This window comes from Eleginops maclovinus, chromosome 2, assembly GCF_036324505.1.
Source record: "Eleginops maclovinus isolate JMC-PN-2008 ecotype Puerto Natales chromosome 2, JC_Emac_rtc_rv5, whole genome shotgun sequence".
In the NCBI taxonomy this organism is placed as follows: Eukaryota; Metazoa; Chordata; class Actinopteri; order Perciformes; family Eleginopidae; genus Eleginops; species Eleginops maclovinus.
In genome coordinates, this window is record NC_086350.1 from 13,786,310 (window position 1) to 13,806,077 (window position 19,768).

A 19,768-nucleotide genomic window follows, 5' to 3' on the forward strand; every position below is an offset into this window, starting at 1 on the left:
TCCTGCAATCTGAAACAGACACAGAGGCACAGAGAAATATCCCATAATGACGAATGAACATTTGATGAAACGAGATCCTCTTTCTTGTTTAAAAAAGGACTAAGTTTCTACCTTCTTCATGGCCACATGTGCTTCATCAGTGTTGGAGGGAAAATGAAACACTTTGAAGTAGAGGAGACTCAACTCTTCAGAGGAAAACTCTGCTCCAACAGACATACCCAGGGATCGGTACAGACCGGCGATACAATCCTACAAAAAAATGCAAAAAGGTCAGTTCTAGTTTACACACACACAAAGAAAACAGATGCAGTTCTAACCCAACATCAAAACAGCTTACCTGCTCCATGTTTTCACCACTGTGAACTGATAAATTATACAGGCTGTTGCTATAGATACAGCTGTCTTCTGGACAACAGCTGTATCAGGTTACCAAGCAACAAAAGTGACAGTTTATCTGTCAGAGGGAGAAATATGAGACATGACCATGTTGCACATTACACCTGTCTGAAAAGTGAAATGGTATATTATTTTGCCTGTGGCATACATCATATAAATGATCACAGATCCTACTGGTAAGTTCATGGTAACACTTTATTTTATGGGTCTGCAAGTTAATAAGAAATTACTTGAGAAAGGGACATGTAATTGGTATTATTTATCAAAAAACAGGAACATACAACAAGAATTACACTATGTGATCTTTATAAGCAGCTGTTCACTGAGAGAAACTTTGATTAAAGAACTGCTACATTCAATCCTAGTGTATAATCATACCTTATTCATTTATTATTTGAAACATTATTCTCGATATAAGTTTAAATTTATGGTCACATTTTTGCAAATTAAGCTAACCTGTAGTGATTATTTGATTAGAAATGTTACAATTCCACACCTCCTCCTATGTAAGTGGACAAATGACTTATTTAATTCAAGGGAACCTCATAGGAAATCAGCTTGAGTAGAAATTCATTAGCAAAAATATTAGTGACGTTTTTGTTTATCCGTACAAAGAAAAGCGACACAAAGAGTACCTGAGAGTATGAGGCGTATGAACTATCAAAGTAGTAAATAATACTGTTGAAATAATCTGAAGGCTGTGGACAAAATCATGTGTAAAACAGAACAAGTAGGGACAATATTATCGATCATGTGAAATTAAAACATCAAATCCTTGTGAAGTATAAATATTCAGTGCTACATGTAACAAAACAAAAACGTTGATTAAAAAACGCTAAAATGCAGTGATTTACCTATTTTAAATCCACAGGTCATGGAGGTTCATCTGTTTTTCCATTTTAAAATTCAGTATACAGTAACAGAGGCTTCTGCAGTCCTTGTTTGGATTGAAGATTGTTAGAGGCGGCAGTGCATGTGTGAGTGTGGGTCCATTCGATAGTGAGCAGTTCAAAGAATTACAGGGGTTTATCATGAATGATCTTGGGGCACTTTTCTGGCTGTATGCAGTAGTTGTTGTGTAGAACCAGACCAGCAGGACACTGGCAGCCAGGGACACAGGGCTTGAAGCAGTGGCTCTCTATCACCCCGAGAGGTACGTCAGCGTTAAGGCAGGTTACAGGACAGGGGGGGCCGCACTCGTCAAACACAAAGCCCCTCTCCACTGGACAGCCCACAGCTGCGAAAGACAGTGACAAGGAAAAAAACAATGTGAGACACTGTGACAGCTTCAACTGTGATGAGTTCAACTGCCAATTTGTATTATTAGAGCCTTAATAGTTGTGAAGGACTGAGCAGTGTACAACAGGAGCAGGAGGACTTTGAGATTTTGATCAAAAACAGAGCATGAGTCAACAAGTATGTTTTGAGATTAGAAAAATAAATGATTATGAATATTATTTAACTGCAAGTGCGTATAGTAAAATTCTTATTCATCACGCCTTTTATTTATTAATGTTTACACAAAAAGTGTTTAAAACTTGGTTTGAAAATGATGTGTTTCCTGATAACATTGTCAATGAGGACAGAATTATCTTTCTACTTGCATAACCCTCTTCGCAAAAGCAATGATACAAATATGACTCATAGATGTAATCTCAATTAACTGCTCACTGTCAAACTGATTGTTTCCCACTGCTCATAGTAAAAAGCTGATTAAGAAAGGGTGTCATCAGGATCTTTTTTCTTTTCCTCACCACACAGAGATGGGCTCCTCCATTGCAGGATGACTCCGGCCTCACTGCACTGACTGGCGTAGGCCTCCAGTGTGTCACACAGACACTCTTCAGTGTTGGCCCCGCAGGCACAGAGGTCATACACACAGGCGCCGTACCACGGCTCAGGAGGCACCACACGATGGCACGGCTTAAAGACTGCAGACTTCAGCACCTTGCAGCGAGCGTTAGCCCCCTTCTTGGCCTGGTAGCCTGCTTCTTTACAGGGGTCCACATCCTTGCCGGGGCGACAGGATGAGAGGGAGTGGCTACCGTTTGTGACCTAAAATGACAGTTGTTTTATTTGCATGCAGATAAAAGTCTTGTTTTGAATGACAATTTTACTTTTTTCCTAGGTCTCTCTTGTTTTTATTTTACCCTCCAGCTGTTGCCAAAGTCAGACTCTGATAGGCTGATCCGTCCGCTAGGCATGCGGAGGTCATCCTGGTAGTAGTTGTTGAAGTTTCCACACAGGCCACACGTGTGGCTCTTATAGGATCCAGGCACACTCACTTCCAGATGTGAGCGGCCACTCCACAGAACCTAAAGGGGGACCAGCAAGCATAACTGTGTGAAAAAAACTGGGACTCAAATTTTTTCCAATCAGCTTATACAAATAGACAAAAGATGAAATACAAATACTGTACCTTGAGGCCGATGTTAGTGTTGAGTAAGATAGTGTTGCTTTGTCGTTCTACATAGATGTATGGTTCTCTAAGGAATGGCAAAGTCACAATGTCCCCATTCACCTGAAGAGTAGAAAATGGCTGAGTAGATGCATAACAAACACATAACTATACAGAAATAATTTGCAGTAACTGTCCACACAAACCTTCACAACCCAGTCCTGGAGTAGCTGCACTGTGACGTCTCCGATAAACACAGTCACCTCTTTAGTCCAGGAAACTCCTTTACGCCCACGATCATCGTTAGTGGCATGAATACTGATCAAACAAGAAGGAGTGATTTAGCAGGGCATAAAGAATATTTGTCTTTTATTAAATGTTTTTATGGTTATTGAAATGTCATGCTGATTGATGTTTTGTTTTCCTTTCCTACATGCCATCACATTTTGTATAATAAGAAATATGCATTAAACCCCTTCCCTCATTTAGAAACTGAACTCTTAAAACAAACAATTCTGACCCCTAGTTTAAATGGTTGTGGTCTTAACTTGTATTTTAACTAAGCAGTTTAAACGAGGATGATTTTTTTGTTTATCAGATCATTCAATTAAAAGGATTTTTTTACAGGGCCGACAAATAGAGAAGTATTTGACTGAACCTGTTTACTTCCATAAAGAACTACCATGTTGACCCACTCACCTGAAGTCTCCACCTTCACAGTCCTGTGCCAGGATGTATGTGCACGCTCCCTGGAAGTGCAGCATGCGGCCATCGAAGGTGCGATAATGAGGGTCGCCGAAGGCAATGCAGGTGGCTGGACGAGGAAGGCAGTGAGGACAACACAAACCCGGTACAATGGCTGGCATCTCATCCTGAGGGCAAACAAACACACACACACACACACACACACACACACACACACACACACACACACACACACACACACACACACACACACACACACACACACACACACACACACACACACACACACACACAAACACAGAGAATAATGAGGCATTATGGCAACACTGCAGATGATGAAGACTTGTGTGTTTGTTTGTTGTACTGACTGTTGCACAGGTGAGGGGAGGGCAGCGTTCACTGTGACAGTGTACATCTCCAGACACACACGTACAGCCAGTGCACTCATCCACCTGCCACTGTTCGCTAGCGTGATACACTGTTCCCTGGTACAAACACGATGCTCCTGAGTCTATACACACACACACACACACACACACACACACACACACACACACACACACACACACACACACACACACACACACACACACACACACACACACACACACACACACACACAAATGTTAAAATTAGCAGAATAGTACAGTATTTTAAGCTCACTTTATTGGATGGCCAGGATACCTTGGCATTCATAGCAGCATTTCCCAGGAATCTTCACTCTCTTCTGGTCATTCAGGCAAACTTCAGGTAAACACTCTTCAATGCTGCACTCAATATAGCCCAACTAAGGATGAAACACAGGAAGAACAGGTTTGTTCCGAGGTACATGGTCTGAATAGATACAATACGAATGAAGTAGCTTCTACGCCTCCAAATCAATGAAGCGTTCTTTAGTAGGACTTAACTATTTTCTATTGGATTTGAGTTATAATTTAAAACTTCAACCGGTGTTAAATTTGAAATATATTTATCAAGCCAAATAGTTTTAAAAGTTTAAATCTTACAGTCATTAGTAAAATCATTGCAAGTATTTCTGTACGACTCACGATACAGGTACATGTGACGCAGTCGTCATCACTGTCTGTCCAGCTGCTGCCGTTCGCCACGTGTCTGTTCTGACCCTCTATCACACAATCTGTATGAAACACAGGAGAAGCATCACAATGTTGAATGTTTTAATGCCAGTAAGACTTCATTGTTTTAAAAGGCACTGCAAGCAGACAATAGGGAATGGAAAGATGGTATTATCTCACCTTTACACACAGGGCAGCATGAGTCTGGAGAATTAAACTGTTCATTATAAGGGCAAGTGAGTGGAGGGCAGTTTTGGTGTAAGCAGGTCCATGTCAAGTCCTAAATTACAGACACAGAATCACATGGTATGTTGATTGTAATTAAATAATCACCAACAACTTAAATCTCAAGGTGCAGAGGAGTCAAACTAATCATGACTGAAAATTGTACTTGATTTCCTACAGATGATTCGTACAGATGATATTTCTACAGCTCAATTGTGGCTGCATACATGTTTTCATGTCAGGCAATAACATGCTGTGTCAGTGTCATTGTCTTCCTTCAGCTGCAAACTGACTCACAATTCACTTATTGCATCTTTTTCCTGACACACTGTATTCATAACACAGCCTGAGCTAAGTGTTTTTGCTGCAGTACCTGGCACTGGCAGGTAAAACAAGGATCATCCGTCGCAGAGACCTCGTTACCAATCAGTGCAGAAGTGCAGTTACTGAGAGGCTCTAAACAAACACAAAAAAGTTCCAATGATCAGTGATAATGCAGATAAGTTAAATAAAAATTAAAATAAATTCAAAAGGCGGTTTAGTACTGACGTGCACAGACAGGACAGCAGGAGTCTGGTCCAGAGAACAAGATGTTGCTCTTGGGGCAGTCGACCAGACTGGGACACTGCTTTCTGTAACACTTCAGATGTTGCTCTCCATCCGGCATCACCTGGGACACATGCATAGGTTGGGTTATAACTACCAATATAATAATATTACTTTCAACAACTACAACAACCACTATAACCTCTGGATCTTCCATAGCTATCTCTATTACTACTACTTTTACCTTTATTATCAAAGGACCTAAAACAAAAAGTTCAGTTATCTATAAATTAATTAGCAGAACATAAATCTGAGACAACAGTAGGGTAGTTAATTAATCATTTAAGTTGTGTATTTAAAAAAAAGAGGAAATACTATGTGGTTCCAGCCTAAAATGTGAGGATTATGGGTTTTAATTTTTTGTAAAATAGAGAAATCTTTGGGTTTCAAAACATTGAGTTCTGGGAACTTGTGATGGACTTTTTTCACAATTTTGTTAATGATTTATTAACTACATATTTGTATTAACCAATAAAAAAATCAATATAACCACAAAGTTTGACATGAAAATGACACAACCAGTAGTTCAGTTGTGTATGAAACGTACCTCACATGTGCAGATCTGGCAGGGGTCATCGGCTGGATGAAAACTGTCACCTGGACCGTACACTCTGCCCTCAAATAAACAGTCTATTAAAAAATTCAACAATCATTTGATATTATCAAGCACCAAAACAAATGAATATTCTAATTTGAAACATGTAGCCTTTGTGCCGTGGACCTTCACTTTTTCTTACCAGCACACACAGGACAGCACTCCCCGGGCACGCTGATGAAGTTGATGCAGGGAGAAAGACAGCGGACTTCTGAGCAGGTGGTCACCCCATCCACACACATGCACGTCATGCAGGGAGTGGAGTCTGCAAACCAGCTGCTGCCCTCGGTATGCTCCTCTCCTCCATACATACAACCTGGGAAAAAAATGTAATCACTTGACAGTACTATTTCTTTCTGTCATTATTATTTTAAGATATATATTTACCTCTGCAGCGAGGACAGCAGGCTCCTGGATCGGTAATCTGATGCATACAAGGCAGCTTGGGACACTCAGGAGACGCACACTGCACCTCACCAGCCTGCAGGACTCACATTGATTAGCACTTAAACATCAGGAAAGTGCTGACATGATGGAAAAAGACAGAACTGGAGGAGTCAGACCTGGCAGGAGCAGGTGGAGCAGTGGTTTGACCTCAGGGTCCATATCTGCCCGTCAGTGAACTCCTGTCCATCAAGAATACAAACTGAGACAATGACAGAGACAGAGACAAAGACAAGGAAAAAGAGATATGTCAATCAGATGTTGTTCAGAGGGATATCGTTTGTTTTCATGTATCATGTTTTGATTTGTGCTTAAACGTGCCTGTTTAAAAAATGAGTCACTAAATTTAAAGTGGGTTAATTTAAAATAAATATTAGGGCCTCAAATTTGCTTCAGTTAAACATTTTACTGGACTCATAGTACCTGTGCACTCAGGACAGCACTGTCCTGGCTTGGTAACTGGTCGGAAACAGGGTGTAGGCGGGCAGCCTAGGGGCACACAGGTGACGGTGCCTCTGACACAAGTGCAGCGCTGGCAAGGGTTGGAGGAAGCCGTGAAGGTGTGACTGTGAGAGTGGACGACCCCCTCATACAGACAGGAGTCACAGACTGGGCAGCAGGTATCTGAAGGGACCGGGTGGGAGCACCGGACAGGACAAGGTCTCTTCTGACAGTTCACCGCCTCATTCTAATCGCAGGAGAGGAAAAAGGGGAAAAACAAAAAGTTGTAAAAACTGAAAATCAGGAGGGATGGAATAAATCGCAAAATTCTGAAAAAATGCATGACAGACCAGACAGGAGCATGACGAGCAGGAATCAGAGGGCGAGGTGAAGGAAGAGCCGGACTGATACTCTTTCCCCCGATAAAGACAAACCCCTGTGCAGACAGGGCAGCACTCCCCAGGAGGGGTCACTGGGCGCACACAGGAAACACTCGGACAAGACACATGCATGCACACCACACCACCATTCTATACAGAGAAACGCACACATCAAATTGAGGTTGAAAACACTTCCTTTACAGGATCGGTCATATTCCTTACAAACATCTGAAGATGAATACATGATGGAGTGGTAGCTATGTTATTCATACTCAATATGCAAAACATATAAGTGCTTTTCACAGGGTCAGGGAGATGTGAATAAAGGGAAACTCCACCACCACCACACAACATTGCTTGGATTATCTTATAATTTTTTTTTCAGGTTTTAACAATGAGAAAAGTCTACATGATACAAATAGAATATGTATGTTAGTAGTACCAGACAGGAGCAGAGCTGGCAGTGATCTGAAGGATGTGGGAATCTTTCTCCATTGAAACAGCCTCGACCATTAAAGTCACATCCATCACACTGTCCACATGAACAGTCATCCAGAGCTGGGTGTGAGCATGAAACGGCATTGCATCTTCTCTGAGTACACACTACTTCCCCTCTCTGTGGAAAAGAAAACATGAGAGGTACAGCAGCTGTAATGGTGAGTCCCAAAACTTAATGAAGCCCTTCTCCCATCTCACTGAGCATGTGCAGTCCTGGCATCCTCCCTCTCCTCCTGGAAGGATCTGTCCATCAACATAAGTCACACCTTGGAACTGACAACCTACACACAGAGTGAAATATTGAGTATTAACTTACTCCTCATGTCATGAACTGTAATGTGTTGTATGCTGGTTACCATCACAGACAGGGCAGCCACATGGGTTCGTGACAGGGTGACGACAGCGGGCTGCTGGACATGACTTTTTCATGCATCGCACTGAACCGCTCTGTAGGAGGATGAACATAACACGTTGCCCAAAGAGATCGACCGGCAGGAATATGTGTATGTATGTGTGTGCTTGTGTGTGTTGATGCTACCTGGCAGGTACATTCAGAGCAGAGGTTTCCTGGGTCAGGGATTGACTGACCAGTAGACAGGACTGCACCATTATAGAAACAGCCTTTCAAATAAAGACAGACATTTAAGAAACACTTCATCCCCAAAATGATCATCTGCACAACGAAGAGTCCTTAAATATGGGCTGAGTTTAACAGGATTACTCTATCACAATTTGTTAACAAAATGCTGCAGTGCAGTGTAATCCAAGTCCGATTTATCCTGTTGTTTTCTTACTACTTGACAATTACACTTGACCCATTTTCGCCATCGACAGTTGCATGATTGTTTATGCGGAAGTGTTAGAATTAAGGTTGAACAAGATGTGAATTAGCGAGAATACAACTGGAAATTGAAACACAAGTTGAGTGACAAATTGACAAAAACAGATGTTTTGAAATAGTTCTGCATTAATTCATCAAGACATTGCTCAATTTTTGGAAAAAAATTAAGTTTCCTTGGAGAATTAAAGGTAACATTGTTGGAGTGATTGATTTATGAGAAAAGCTTTTCTTTAAAACAAAGAATGTGGAAAGAGTTTGATTCTGACTTTACGTACGTTCACATTCTCCACAGCATTCTCTGGGTGGTTTGTAAGGGTGGCTGCACTCTCCATAACAGGGTGTCTTGGTGCAGATAACATCGCCTCCGTAACAGTGACATACACCACAGGGGTCTTTATCATCAGCAAACTCAGTGCTATCAGGGTATTCTTTTCCATGAAACATGCAGCCTGCAAGTACAAAATGGGAGATTAAGATATCTTCGTGAAAACCACAGGAAAATAGTTCCCAGCAAAAACCTTTGAGAGATGTCTGTGGAGGATATTCAGTAATTGGGATATTCACTCACCCTCACAGGACATGCAGCACTGTCTCTGGACGGGATGGTTACAGTTGGACGGGGGGCATCGCTTCCTCTCACAGTGGACAGAGCCCTCACGACAGACACATACTTTACATGGGTCTGATGCATCATCCCATGACTCCCCATTAGCTCGCTCTCGACTCTCATACAGGCAGCCTGCAAACAGAATGGAACATATTGAAACATGAAAAAAAGTACAGTTTCTTTTGTGAACAGTTGTGTCAGTTGCTTGATCCAAACTGACCCAAACTACTAGATATCCAAACTATCTTGGTTGGAGAAAATGTACCTTCGCAAGTCCGGCAGCACTGCTGTGTGATGGGGTGAGAACACGGAGCAAAGGGGCATGTCTTGCGCTGACAGTGAACCGCCCCATTGGTGCAGGCACATGATTGACAGCTGTCAGTCGGGTAGTAAAACCGCTCAGTGTGTCTGTATGACTGTTGTTCATATACACAGTCCAATGGAGGAGCTGAGGGAATATCAGTGAAAATAATCAACTATATGCCTTATCAACGGTTGGTTAATGGACCAAATGTACTGTAAGTGCATTTCTTTAACTTCCTTACCAGGACACTGGGGGCAGCAGTCTCCTGGCAGCACATTTGGATTTGAGCACGACAGCAGAGGACACCTCTTCATCAGACACTGGACATTCCCATTCTACAAAAAACACAACACATATAAAATACAAATAAAAATCCAAGGAGATTAAAGGAAAGGTAGGTCATTATGATTTTCTTACTATGCAGCTGCAAGTCCTGCACGAGTCAGTAGGATGGGGAAACTCCTGTCCATTGGGATACTCTTTTCCAGCGTAGCTGCAGCCTAATGCAGATGAATGTAGTGTATATTTCATTTGTTAAATGTACTTGTATTCCAGATAGAGGATTCCTGTTTTCTCACCATTGCAGTAGTTCTGACAGCATGTTCCAGGAAGAGGCGCGTTACAGTGCGGATGGGGGCATTGTGCTTGGTGGCAGTCAATCTGACCGCTTACACATTTACACTCCTCACACACACTCACAGGGTTAGGAAAAGCCTCTCCATCTACAAATATGCGGTTTTCAAAGGCACAATCTGGGAAAGATTTAAACACATAGACTTTATATCTAGATGACTGACGGTATAATATAATTATATAATTCAAACACTGTGTGCTACTTGATTCATGATATCTGTGTCTGAGGTTTAGCACCTGGACATTTAGGGCAGCACTCTCCAGGTGGTGTGTATGAGTTGGAACAGTTGAGTGGGGGACAAGGTCTTCTCTCACACTCTACACTACCATGCTGAGGAAGACAAAAAGGCACGTAAGCTTTAAACTTGGCTTGTTGTCATGCAGTATCTGCAAAAGATCTAAAATATTCATTTCTCAATTCAATTCAGACTTTGGAAACCATAAACTTCTAAAACACATACGAATGGAGATTTAAACACATCATTGTAAACAATGATAGGTAAAATAGAGTGTAAAATGTGTATGCAGACACGCTCACCTGACATGTGCAGATGTTGCAGGGATGGTCAGGGTTGGTGAACCTCTGTCCGTTGCTATAGATACGATGATTGTAGGTGCAGCTTTCACACACTGCACAACAGGAGCCTAGGGAGATGAAAGAGACAGTGTACCAATGTTACACGGTCACCTGCGTTTAAGCAAAGCTCATACGCACTCGCTCTTACTGTACCTGTGTTCTTGCTGGGATGCAGGCATTCGGTTGGGGGGCATTGTGTGTGGGTACACCTTGTCTCTCCATTCACACAGGAGCAGCTGGAGCATGGACCCTCAGGTTGCCATTTAGAGCCTTCCTCATATTCCAGTCCCTCCAACACACACGCTACAGTGATGAAAAGAGGAGCTGTCATGTATTCTAGAGCTGCGATGATTAGTCTTTTAATCAAATTAGGCAGTTGACATAAAAAACAATTGGCCATTATTTTGAAAACATTATTTAATATGTATTCATTAAAAATTAAAAATTAAAAACATCATGCTGCCAGCTTCTCAAACATAAATATTTAAAAAATGAATTTGTGCAATGATAGTAAACTGAATACATTTAGCATTGGACTATTGGTTAATTAAAACAAGACATTTGAAGACATCCTATTGGGCTGTGGGACCAAGTAGACAAAATAATGTATTCATTAATTGAGAAAACGTTGGAGAGATTATTCAATAGAGGACATTATTGTGAGTTGCAGCGCTTATTGATGAGCGGCAACCATGTGTGTGTTACCTTTGCATATTGGACAGCAGAGATGTGGGTCTATAATGGGGTTAGAGCACTGGACAGGAGGGCACTTTTCTTCACGGCAAATAACATTTCCACCCTATAACAGAAACCATATGAAAACATTATGACTGCAGTATAATTCAAGTTATATGAGCATACAGAACCCTAACAGCTATAGTATTATATTGTGCTCTAACATCCAAAAGAAAGTGAAAAAAACTGTCATTTTTTGATGACATGAAGTAAGAAGATCTATTTTTGTGAGTAAAGACAATACAAATATTAAACTGAAACGCTTTAGACGAAAATCCTCAAAGTTTCACAACGGTCTTCCTGCATACACCGCACAGACTTGCCTTACACCTGCACTGCAGGCAGGGTCCACTTCCAGCAGGGATGAACACTTTTCCATCAGCGTACACTCTTCTGTCGTACTCACATTCTATGGAAACAAATACAAACTCTAGTTATGTTGGCTAGAGTTTGAACAGAAATATTCAAATTGGAAGACAACATGCAATAGGCAAAATAAATCTGACAAACATAAGGAAATTCTGACCATCACATGTGGGACAACACTCTCCTTTGTGTTTAGCTGGATGGTTGCAGTGTAGTGTGGGACATGATGAATCCTTACGCTCACAAGACACTTCACCTCCCTAACAGGTAAATAAGAGAAGGGATTAAATTTGTCATACTGTTGGAAAAGGTTAACAGTCAGTGGCCTGATTATACAGCTCAATAATAAATCTGCCTCAATATATTAGTCCAAATTAGTTTATTGCAGATGCATCAGCATCTTGGCCATTTTCACTACTAAAACCCCACCTTAATTATCACACTTAATACGATTTGCTACTTTAATAACATTCATTTCTGAAGTTTCAATAGGCTTTGACATGTTGTCTTTAAACCCCTGGGTCACCAAACCTCGCAAACACATCATCAGTCCAGTCATATGAACATAAATTAAAAATAAATGAAAATCTCCGACTGAACTCACAGAGCAGCGGCACTGGAGGCAGGGGTCTCTCCTGGAGGGGAACTTCTGTCCATCCACATAGACCAAGGACTCATACTCACACTGCTCACACCTAAAGGTCACATACACCAAACATATATATTTAAAACCTGTGTTAACGTTTTAGCTGTCTTGAAAAAAGGCAGCGGATAAGGATGCAATGATGCAAGCTTTAAACAGATTAGGCAGGTTGGTTACCGTGCGCAACAGTCTCCAGCACGATGCACAGGGTTTCGACAAGACAAGACAGGACAGGGAAGTTGGGAACAAGCCACATTTCCATTCTGGAGGCGAAAGGTATTATGAGGATCAACTTGACAAATCACCTACATATTGAAGTTTGATAAGGAATAACGGGATCAACGACATACCACACATGTGCACTCTTGGCAATGGTCTTCAGTAGGGATCACAGCTCCGTTATGAAAGTCCCGACTGTTCACACCACAGCCTACAACACACACACGCACACACACACACACACACACACACACACACACACACACACACACACACACACACACACACACACACACACACACACACACACACACACACACACACACACACACACACACACACACACACGCAAGACGCTGCAGTTAACTGTTGACACCCAACACTGCTACAATGAAGCGAAGGAACACACCTTGACAAACTGGACAGCAGGTATTGGGTGGGGGAGCAGCTGGGTTTTTACATGGGGTGTTACACTGCTCAGTCTCACAGCGAACATGACCCTCCTGGTGAGAGGAGAGGACAATGTCAACACAGATGAAGATGACAGAAAAGATGGATGGTTAAACAGTCAGTCAGAATCAGACCCACCAAACAGTAGCAGACATCACAGGGATTGTCTGCCGGCCTCCATTTGGCTCCATGATCATACTGGACACTAGAATGGATGCAGCCTGCAAAGGCAATAAATAAAAATGTTTTTTTTGGAAAGACTAATTTTCAATCTATTCATGCAAATAAAACAAATTGCAATATATTTGAGACAGTTGGACACATGTCCTTTTCAAACAACCAAGATATACTTTGACTCCAGTTAATTGTTTGGAATACCATTTTTTTGTATACAGGCACATTTAATATTTTGCGTTAGATTTATTTCAGTTATAAACATTATTGTGTACAGAATTTTATTGTGTCCTTACCTCTGCACCGCTGGCAGCAGTGTCCTGGTACTGTCTCTTTGTGTGTGCAGTCCAGTGAAGGGCAGTGTTCAGGAATGCATTCCTTATCACATCCCTGTTTGCACGAAGCGACACAGATGTGAGACAATACGATAAACAGGGGAAGTGCAGAGTAGTTGTTTAGGTTCACAGCATATGTAAAATTAATATACTCACCTCACACGTACATGTCTGACAACCATCTCTACTGTAGGACACATTATGAACTGTACCATCCGGCTCACAGTCTGAAGAGGAGACAGGAGTTATAAGTGCAAACTGATAGTTTAATAATAACACAGGAATGTCGAAGTCACAGGTGGTCCCTGTTGGTTTGTCCATCCAAATTGTCTTTGACTTTTCTCTGTTCTCGGTCACTTGGAAACATCTGGCTCTGCTCTCTTTCCAGTGATGACAGTGCAGCGTGGTTCTGATGTAATGTACATGTGCTCGCTCTCACACACAGTATATTTTATGGGCCGTAACTTTAACCACAATTGCCTGCAGCCTTCCAGCCGTAAAACAGACTACAACCAGCAAGTCTATTAACTCTGGAAGAGATTTACGATCGGAGAAATATATCATAACTTCCCCATTCTGTGGCTGTTTAAGTTATTTTGCTGAAAAATTAAATTGTTTACAGTTTAGAAAATACCAAACACTGAGGAGTAAAATATCAAATTTTGTTTCATCAAAGGCTTTTAAGGAGCTCATTAACTATTATCGCTTAGCTTGGATATTTCAGAATATAATTATTTTAATGACAACTCTCCAAAGGACAGAGACAATGAGTTTGTGTGCGAGAGGGCAATAATCACAGAGTTTGAGAGAGGCTTGTGAGGCTGCCTACTGTGCCAGTCAGGCATTTCCTCTGGTAAGCCAAGCATGCATAAGATCAAAGTGTGTGTTTGTGTGTGTGTGTGTGTGTGTGTGTGTGTGTGTGTATGTGTGTGGGAGTGGGAGTGGGAGTGGGAGTCTGAAAGTGTGCATCAACTGGGTGCCATTGGAGACTTCTGGCCTACATGCAGAAACAATTAAGGGGAAGATGAATGAAAAGGCAAAGACAGTGACAAAGAAAGTACTTGAGGGGGATAAGAAAGGGGTCAGTGGGCTTTTTTGACACATGTGTTGTACATTGAAGGTGAATATGTGCACCATAAGAGAGGCGAAGAGAGAAAGACCAACATTAACTAAACTCCCACGTGTTATTATCACTCCATTAAGAAAGGCAGTTGCACCCAGTTACCTTTATTAACGTAACTGTATAACCATACAATAACAAGGAACTCTAAAACTACTCAAAAGCTCAGCTGTCTCCGACACACTGGTCCTTGGGGGTTGGGGGGATAGTAGCAGTGAAACCCAGTGGGGTCAGAGGTCAAGAAAAAACATGCGTCTCCACTTTGACATGGGTTAGACAGATAAGGGTGTGGAAGAGGGATGGCGTTCTGCAGACTAGCTACTATGCACCAGTGGAATGTGTTTTAGTTTAAGGTTGTGGAGATTGTGCCAAAATCATTGGTATATGTTGGGTGTTTTTGTAAGTGTGAGAAAAAAAAAGAAGTAATTTTTACCTTTGATTTTGGCTTGGCATGTGACCTTTCCAGATGTGCACGTACACACAGTGTTGAGGTCAATCTGCCAATGCTGGCCATCATCTACCTCGCGGCCCTCCCACACACATCGCTGCCTCACACACTCACATCCCTCCAGGTATTGCACGCGTGACTGTAGGTTTGAATTCTGTAGAACAACAAATATGCCATGTCATGTAACTTGAAGTGTATATCACTTGACATCCATGTTTTATCAGGGAAAGTGCAATGCATACTTCAGTTTTGAGCATGTCCACCATACGAGCCAATTCCTCCATTCTTTTCTCCAGCCTCTTCAGCTTGTCATCTTTCTGTGCCTGAGAAACAGACTTCACCCCTTGAGGAGATCCCGGGGGCCCCAGCACCACACCTCTGTGCAGCTGGTCACTCTGGACGTCCTGGTGATAATGGTTGGTTTGGTCTATTGGCCTGCGGCTTGTTTTAGGATTATTGGGGGATGCGGTCTGCTGGAATATTCGACTCCTGTCAGTTGGAGAATCTGAGCTATGGCCATCTGCGGACTGAGAGGGAGGAAGCGCATCTGGAAGGGAAAAGCAGCAGTTCAGTAGGAGAATAGGAATAGGTCTATAGGAGTCCTGAATAATGCCTGAATGAATAAAAGAACAAGTTCTGAGCCTAAAAAAACATCTTGGAAAGACACCGTTAAGATGAGGACCCACACTGAGAAGCAATAAACAAACAAACCTTCAGGCCACAAGATATAATCTAGTGCACATAAACAATGGTAGTCCCAGTAATGAGTTTTAGGTTTTGCAACATACATTTGATCAGTTATTTCATTGTTTATATAACTGTTTATGGCCAGTTCACTGACAAAATATGTGACATGTCTCCCAGTACAAGAGTTGTCATAACATATTGAATTATTTGTGACAGCAATAAAGAGAAAGAATGGAGAAATAGGAAATGAGAGAGGGATGACACTGCAGCCTCTGGCATACATTCTGCAGTGTCTGCTTTTCAGCATGCTGTTACTTACTAAAATATATAGATATTCATGTAGAGACAAACAGTGAGTGCTCCAAAGTGTGCATATACACAAATACTTTTTTAAAGAAATTAATCCAAGATCCCTAGTAAAATGTTAATAATTAAAGGGTTGTTCAACAAAACAAAACTTCGAAAGTAACAAAGAAAATGATTTACAGTTTTGGCATAGATTATATTTTTTTACCTGTAACATTGTCACAAAGCCATGGTCGCCTTAGATACGATTTCATTGAAATCTCTGCCACCTTCAAATATCCCTGCATTCATAAAGAAACATAGAAATCCTCACATACTTAGTGCATTGAATTGACATGGAACATATGATATGTAAATGTTAGTTTTGCAGAAGTATTGGCTTACATTTAGGACACAAAGTTACATAGCTCCAAAGGCTGTTATGTTGCTGTTTCTTTGATATTTCAAACTTTGTTGTGATTACGCAGAACTGCAAGTGGGCTTGTCAGTGTGTGAGTATGTTTGCAGAACTCACACTAAACTTGCTGTCTCTCTTTCCTGCTGTGCTGGCCAGATTGACAACAACATCTTGAGGCAGTTCCAGGTTGATTCTCTCACTTTTTATTGGTAGGACCACAGCTTCTTGGCACTGTACAAAAAATACCAGTCTATCTGTCTCCAGGCTCACAGCCAACTGTACCCACTCCTCCCTTGTGAAGGGGTTTCTCCCGGGGAACTCAACACTTAAAAGGCCCCGAGCTCCTCCTCCAACTCGGTAGTCCAAATGTAGTGTGTTATTGAGGGTGGAAGAGATGATTTCAAAAACAGGTGAGGATGCAGAGGAGAGAGACAGAAGAGTCGCAGTTGAGCCTGGTGCCTGATGACCAACCAGATGCACCCCCATGCTACCCTGAAGGTTGGAGAACAACAATTTGGAATATTCAGGTGGAAGAGTCAGGTACGGAGCTCTGGGACGTAGTTTGTAAATCACACTGCCATGACTCTGCAGCCTGGTCACACCACTTATGTGGTGGGACATGTTTAGGGCTGCCAGAAGGTCGATCACTGGGAAATAGATAAAAAGAGACTTGTGACAAAAATACATGCTCATTTACATTATACACCTCAACAGGAGGTTATACTCTGTATAGAACACCATGGTTTCTGGGTTGTGTTATATGGGAGTCTGTAGGAAAGGAAATCAGAATGAAATCTTTCATCAGCTGGTTACACATGGCTGCCAAACTGACCTCAAACAAAACAGCAACAAACCAGCATGATACAGTCAGTCACATCTGTCTGCCTCTCAATTATTGCAATAGGACATCTGATACAACTCTTTAAGATTGCTACATTTGCTTTGGTTGATAAGATACATGTTGTGCTCCCAAGTTGTGGGTAGAAGCTAATGGAGGCTTCAGGTAGGTTAAATTTGACTAATGCTGAGTACTTGCATTTAAATATGACTATAGCTATAGTCATTTTGCAAATAAGGATTACGCATGTTCAAAGCTAATATAATTGAATGCTTGGTTAAAGGTTAAACCACCCAAAAATCATGTAAAGTAGTTGATATGATCTTGACTACAACACAACAATTAAATGGTGCTTACACATACTTTATCATTAATAATAATAATAATAATAATAATAATAATAATAATAATAATAATAATAATAATAATAATAATAATAGCACAATACCATTATAGGTAATAGTGTGTAACTGTTTAACGAAAACTGTTATTGCTACTATAAAACACTTACTTGAGAATATGTTGCTGGAAAAGAAAACTTTATTTTACGTATCCTTAAACTCTTACTGCTACTTGCAACACAGTCAAATATGTCTTGTCCTCATGTCTAATCTCCATATCAAATCAAAAGTCTAAGAGCAAAATAAACAACGTAAACCTACATAAATGTTGACCAAACTCCGAACACAGTGCAGTAAACTCACCATTCTCGTGTTTTGGACTGGAGTTCCCCTGCACAGACAGCGCAAAGACACAGAGTAAATGAATCTCCAGCAGCACGAGCCTCCTCAGTTTGCTGCTCTCCATTCTCCAGACGCAAACAATGGAAAGACTGGTCGAAGATCCAAACTACTTATGCATAAGGCATGGTATTCCTCGTTTTTTCAACCTTATTCTGATGACATGGACCTTGGGCTGTGCGTTGAGGATTCCACTGTTTCCGAGCAGACCTTTACAAAGAGCGCGCGGGGGAAACATGAAACATCTGGAGGCAGGCAGGGCGTCACTTCTCTGCAGTCCCACACTCACATTCCCCCTGGGGCAATATCTACAGCACACTTTCACTCCATGATAACAAAGGAGAAGAGTTTGATGATTATTACTAATTACTATCCTTGGTTATTATCATCCAATGCACTTGTTATTTCCATTGAGAGCGAAGGAGAGAGATAGAAAATATGCACGCAAGCAAAAAAGTTCAGGTGTGCAGTGCGCGTGAGGTCACTGACTTTTCTTTGTCTTGTTTAGTTTCCAGTCCGAGATGGATAGCTGTGGGTGAACTCTTTTCTTCCCATGTTTTATCTCATTTTGTCAGGCAGAGAAAAAAACATCTCTCCACCCATCACTGCTTGGTGGTGTTGACTCCAAAAGACCCCCGTTTCGGTGATCGGCTAAAACCTGGTCTGGAGGCTGGAGGGGAGCCATGCAGAAGCGCTCGTGTGTGTGTGTGTGTGTGTGTGTGTGTGTGTGTGTGTGTGTGTGTGTGTGTGTGTGTGTGTGTGTGTGTGTTTGTGTCTGTGTGTGTGTCTGTGTGTCTCTGTGTGTGTGTGTGTGTCTGTGTGTGTGTGTGTGTGTGTGTGTGTGTGTGTGTGTGTGTGTGTGTGTGTGTGTGTGTGTGTGTGTTTATGCACAGATAGAGAAAGACAGAGAGAGGGCGGGGGGAACACAAGTAGTCATGTTTCACTGCTTCACAACAGATTGCTGCACAGAAAGACAGACATGTGTTCCTCTGTCTTGTAGTATTTTAGATGTGATGATAGGACGCCCAGGTGTTTCCTTTATGGATGCAGCAGACTGGAGAGTCCCTCATCACTCCAGATTGTTTTCAATATAGATTGAGATGATATCTGTTGAAGGAAATCCAGGTTTAAAGGACACTCATATTCAAAACACAGGATTTTAACTAAGTTTTTCCCACCCTCTGCCAACATACCAATCCAAACCACAGTATGTGACTCATGCCAGTCAGACTGTAATAATCACAATTAGGAAGTTTTCCCACAGGACATGGTCTCTTTGCTTGGTTTAGTATTCAACATAAACTCAATCCTTCTGGATGGCGTGGAACTCTCAGGGGGAAAGCGCTGATTGAAAACAATGATAAAGCAGCAGGGAGTAGATTTTTGCTACAGGATTTCCTCTTTAATTTATAATCAAGCTTCATAAAGAAGGTACTTTAGTGTAAGATGTTCATCATCCAGTAATGACTCTTAGAAGAAATCAAAAACAAAGTGTTACTCTCTCACTTGGGACTACAAAGGGTCAATGTGCAGGATGAATTGAACAAATTAAAACAAGATAAGAGATCCACGTTCATGTAGTTA

At 41.6% G+C, this 19,768-nt stretch overlaps 1 protein-coding gene across 3 annotated transcripts; it reads right to left on the reverse strand.

Moving 5' to 3' along the window:
- Positions 1 to 573: 573 nt before the first annotated feature.
- kcp (kielin cysteine rich BMP regulator) lies at positions 574 to 18,715 on the reverse strand. Of its 3 annotated transcripts, XM_063897763.1 has the most exons (46): positions 18,149 to 18,715; positions 16,724 to 17,253; positions 16,418 to 16,490; positions 15,459 to 15,763; positions 15,202 to 15,370; positions 13,805 to 13,875; positions 13,610 to 13,703; positions 13,278 to 13,360; positions 13,099 to 13,192; positions 12,821 to 12,900; positions 12,648 to 12,733; positions 12,432 to 12,522; positions 11,988 to 12,087; positions 11,785 to 11,870; positions 11,432 to 11,525; positions 10,880 to 11,029; positions 10,688 to 10,794; positions 10,387 to 10,480; positions 10,095 to 10,268; positions 9,934 to 10,016; positions 9,758 to 9,851; positions 9,478 to 9,660; positions 9,174 to 9,344; positions 8,881 to 9,054; positions 8,303 to 8,385; positions 8,121 to 8,211; positions 7,963 to 8,045; positions 7,709 to 7,882; positions 7,237 to 7,416; positions 6,869 to 7,133; positions 6,565 to 6,647; positions 6,389 to 6,482; positions 6,144 to 6,317; positions 5,954 to 6,036; positions 5,350 to 5,470; positions 5,174 to 5,256; positions 4,756 to 4,855; positions 4,549 to 4,637; positions 4,184 to 4,286; positions 3,868 to 4,010; positions 3,494 to 3,666; positions 3,001 to 3,112; positions 2,816 to 2,917; positions 2,547 to 2,711; positions 2,151 to 2,451; positions 574 to 1,633 (listed from the first exon to the last, which is right to left on the reverse strand). In XM_063897763.1, exons 1-46 carry the CDS (start codon positions 18,249 to 18,251, stop codon positions 1,413 to 1,415), a joined length of 6,312 nt encoding a protein of 2,103 aa, XP_063753833.1. In that variant the 5' UTR covers positions 18,252 to 18,715; the 3' UTR covers positions 574 to 1,412. The 3 variants fall into 3 exon arrangements, with proteins under 3 accessions (XP_063753833.1, XP_063753841.1, XP_063753849.1); XM_063897771.1 differs by lacking the exons at positions 16,724 to 17,253; positions 18,149 to 18,715 and adding an exon at positions 16,594 to 16,661; XM_063897779.1 differs by lacking the exons at positions 574 to 1,633; positions 2,151 to 2,451; positions 2,547 to 2,711; ... (1 more) ...; positions 3,001 to 3,112; positions 3,868 to 4,010 and having other exon boundaries at positions 3,523 to 3,666; positions 4,163 to 4,286.
- Between the last annotated feature and the right edge of the window lie 1,053 nt (positions 18,716 to 19,768).

Coding starts and splice junctions, on each gene's coding strand:
- kcp (XM_063897763.1), bottom strand. CDS start 18,251: ATGGAGAGCAGCAAACTGAGGAGGCTCGTGCTGCTGGAGATTCATTTA. Junction 15,371..15,458: donor TGGACATGCTCAAAACTGAA/GTATGCATTGCA, acceptor GTTGTTCTACAG/AATTCAAACCTACAGTCACG. Junction 11,871..11,987: donor GTGTTGTCCCACATGTGATG/GTCAGAATTTCC, acceptor TTGTTTCCATAG/AATGTGAGTACGACAGAAGA.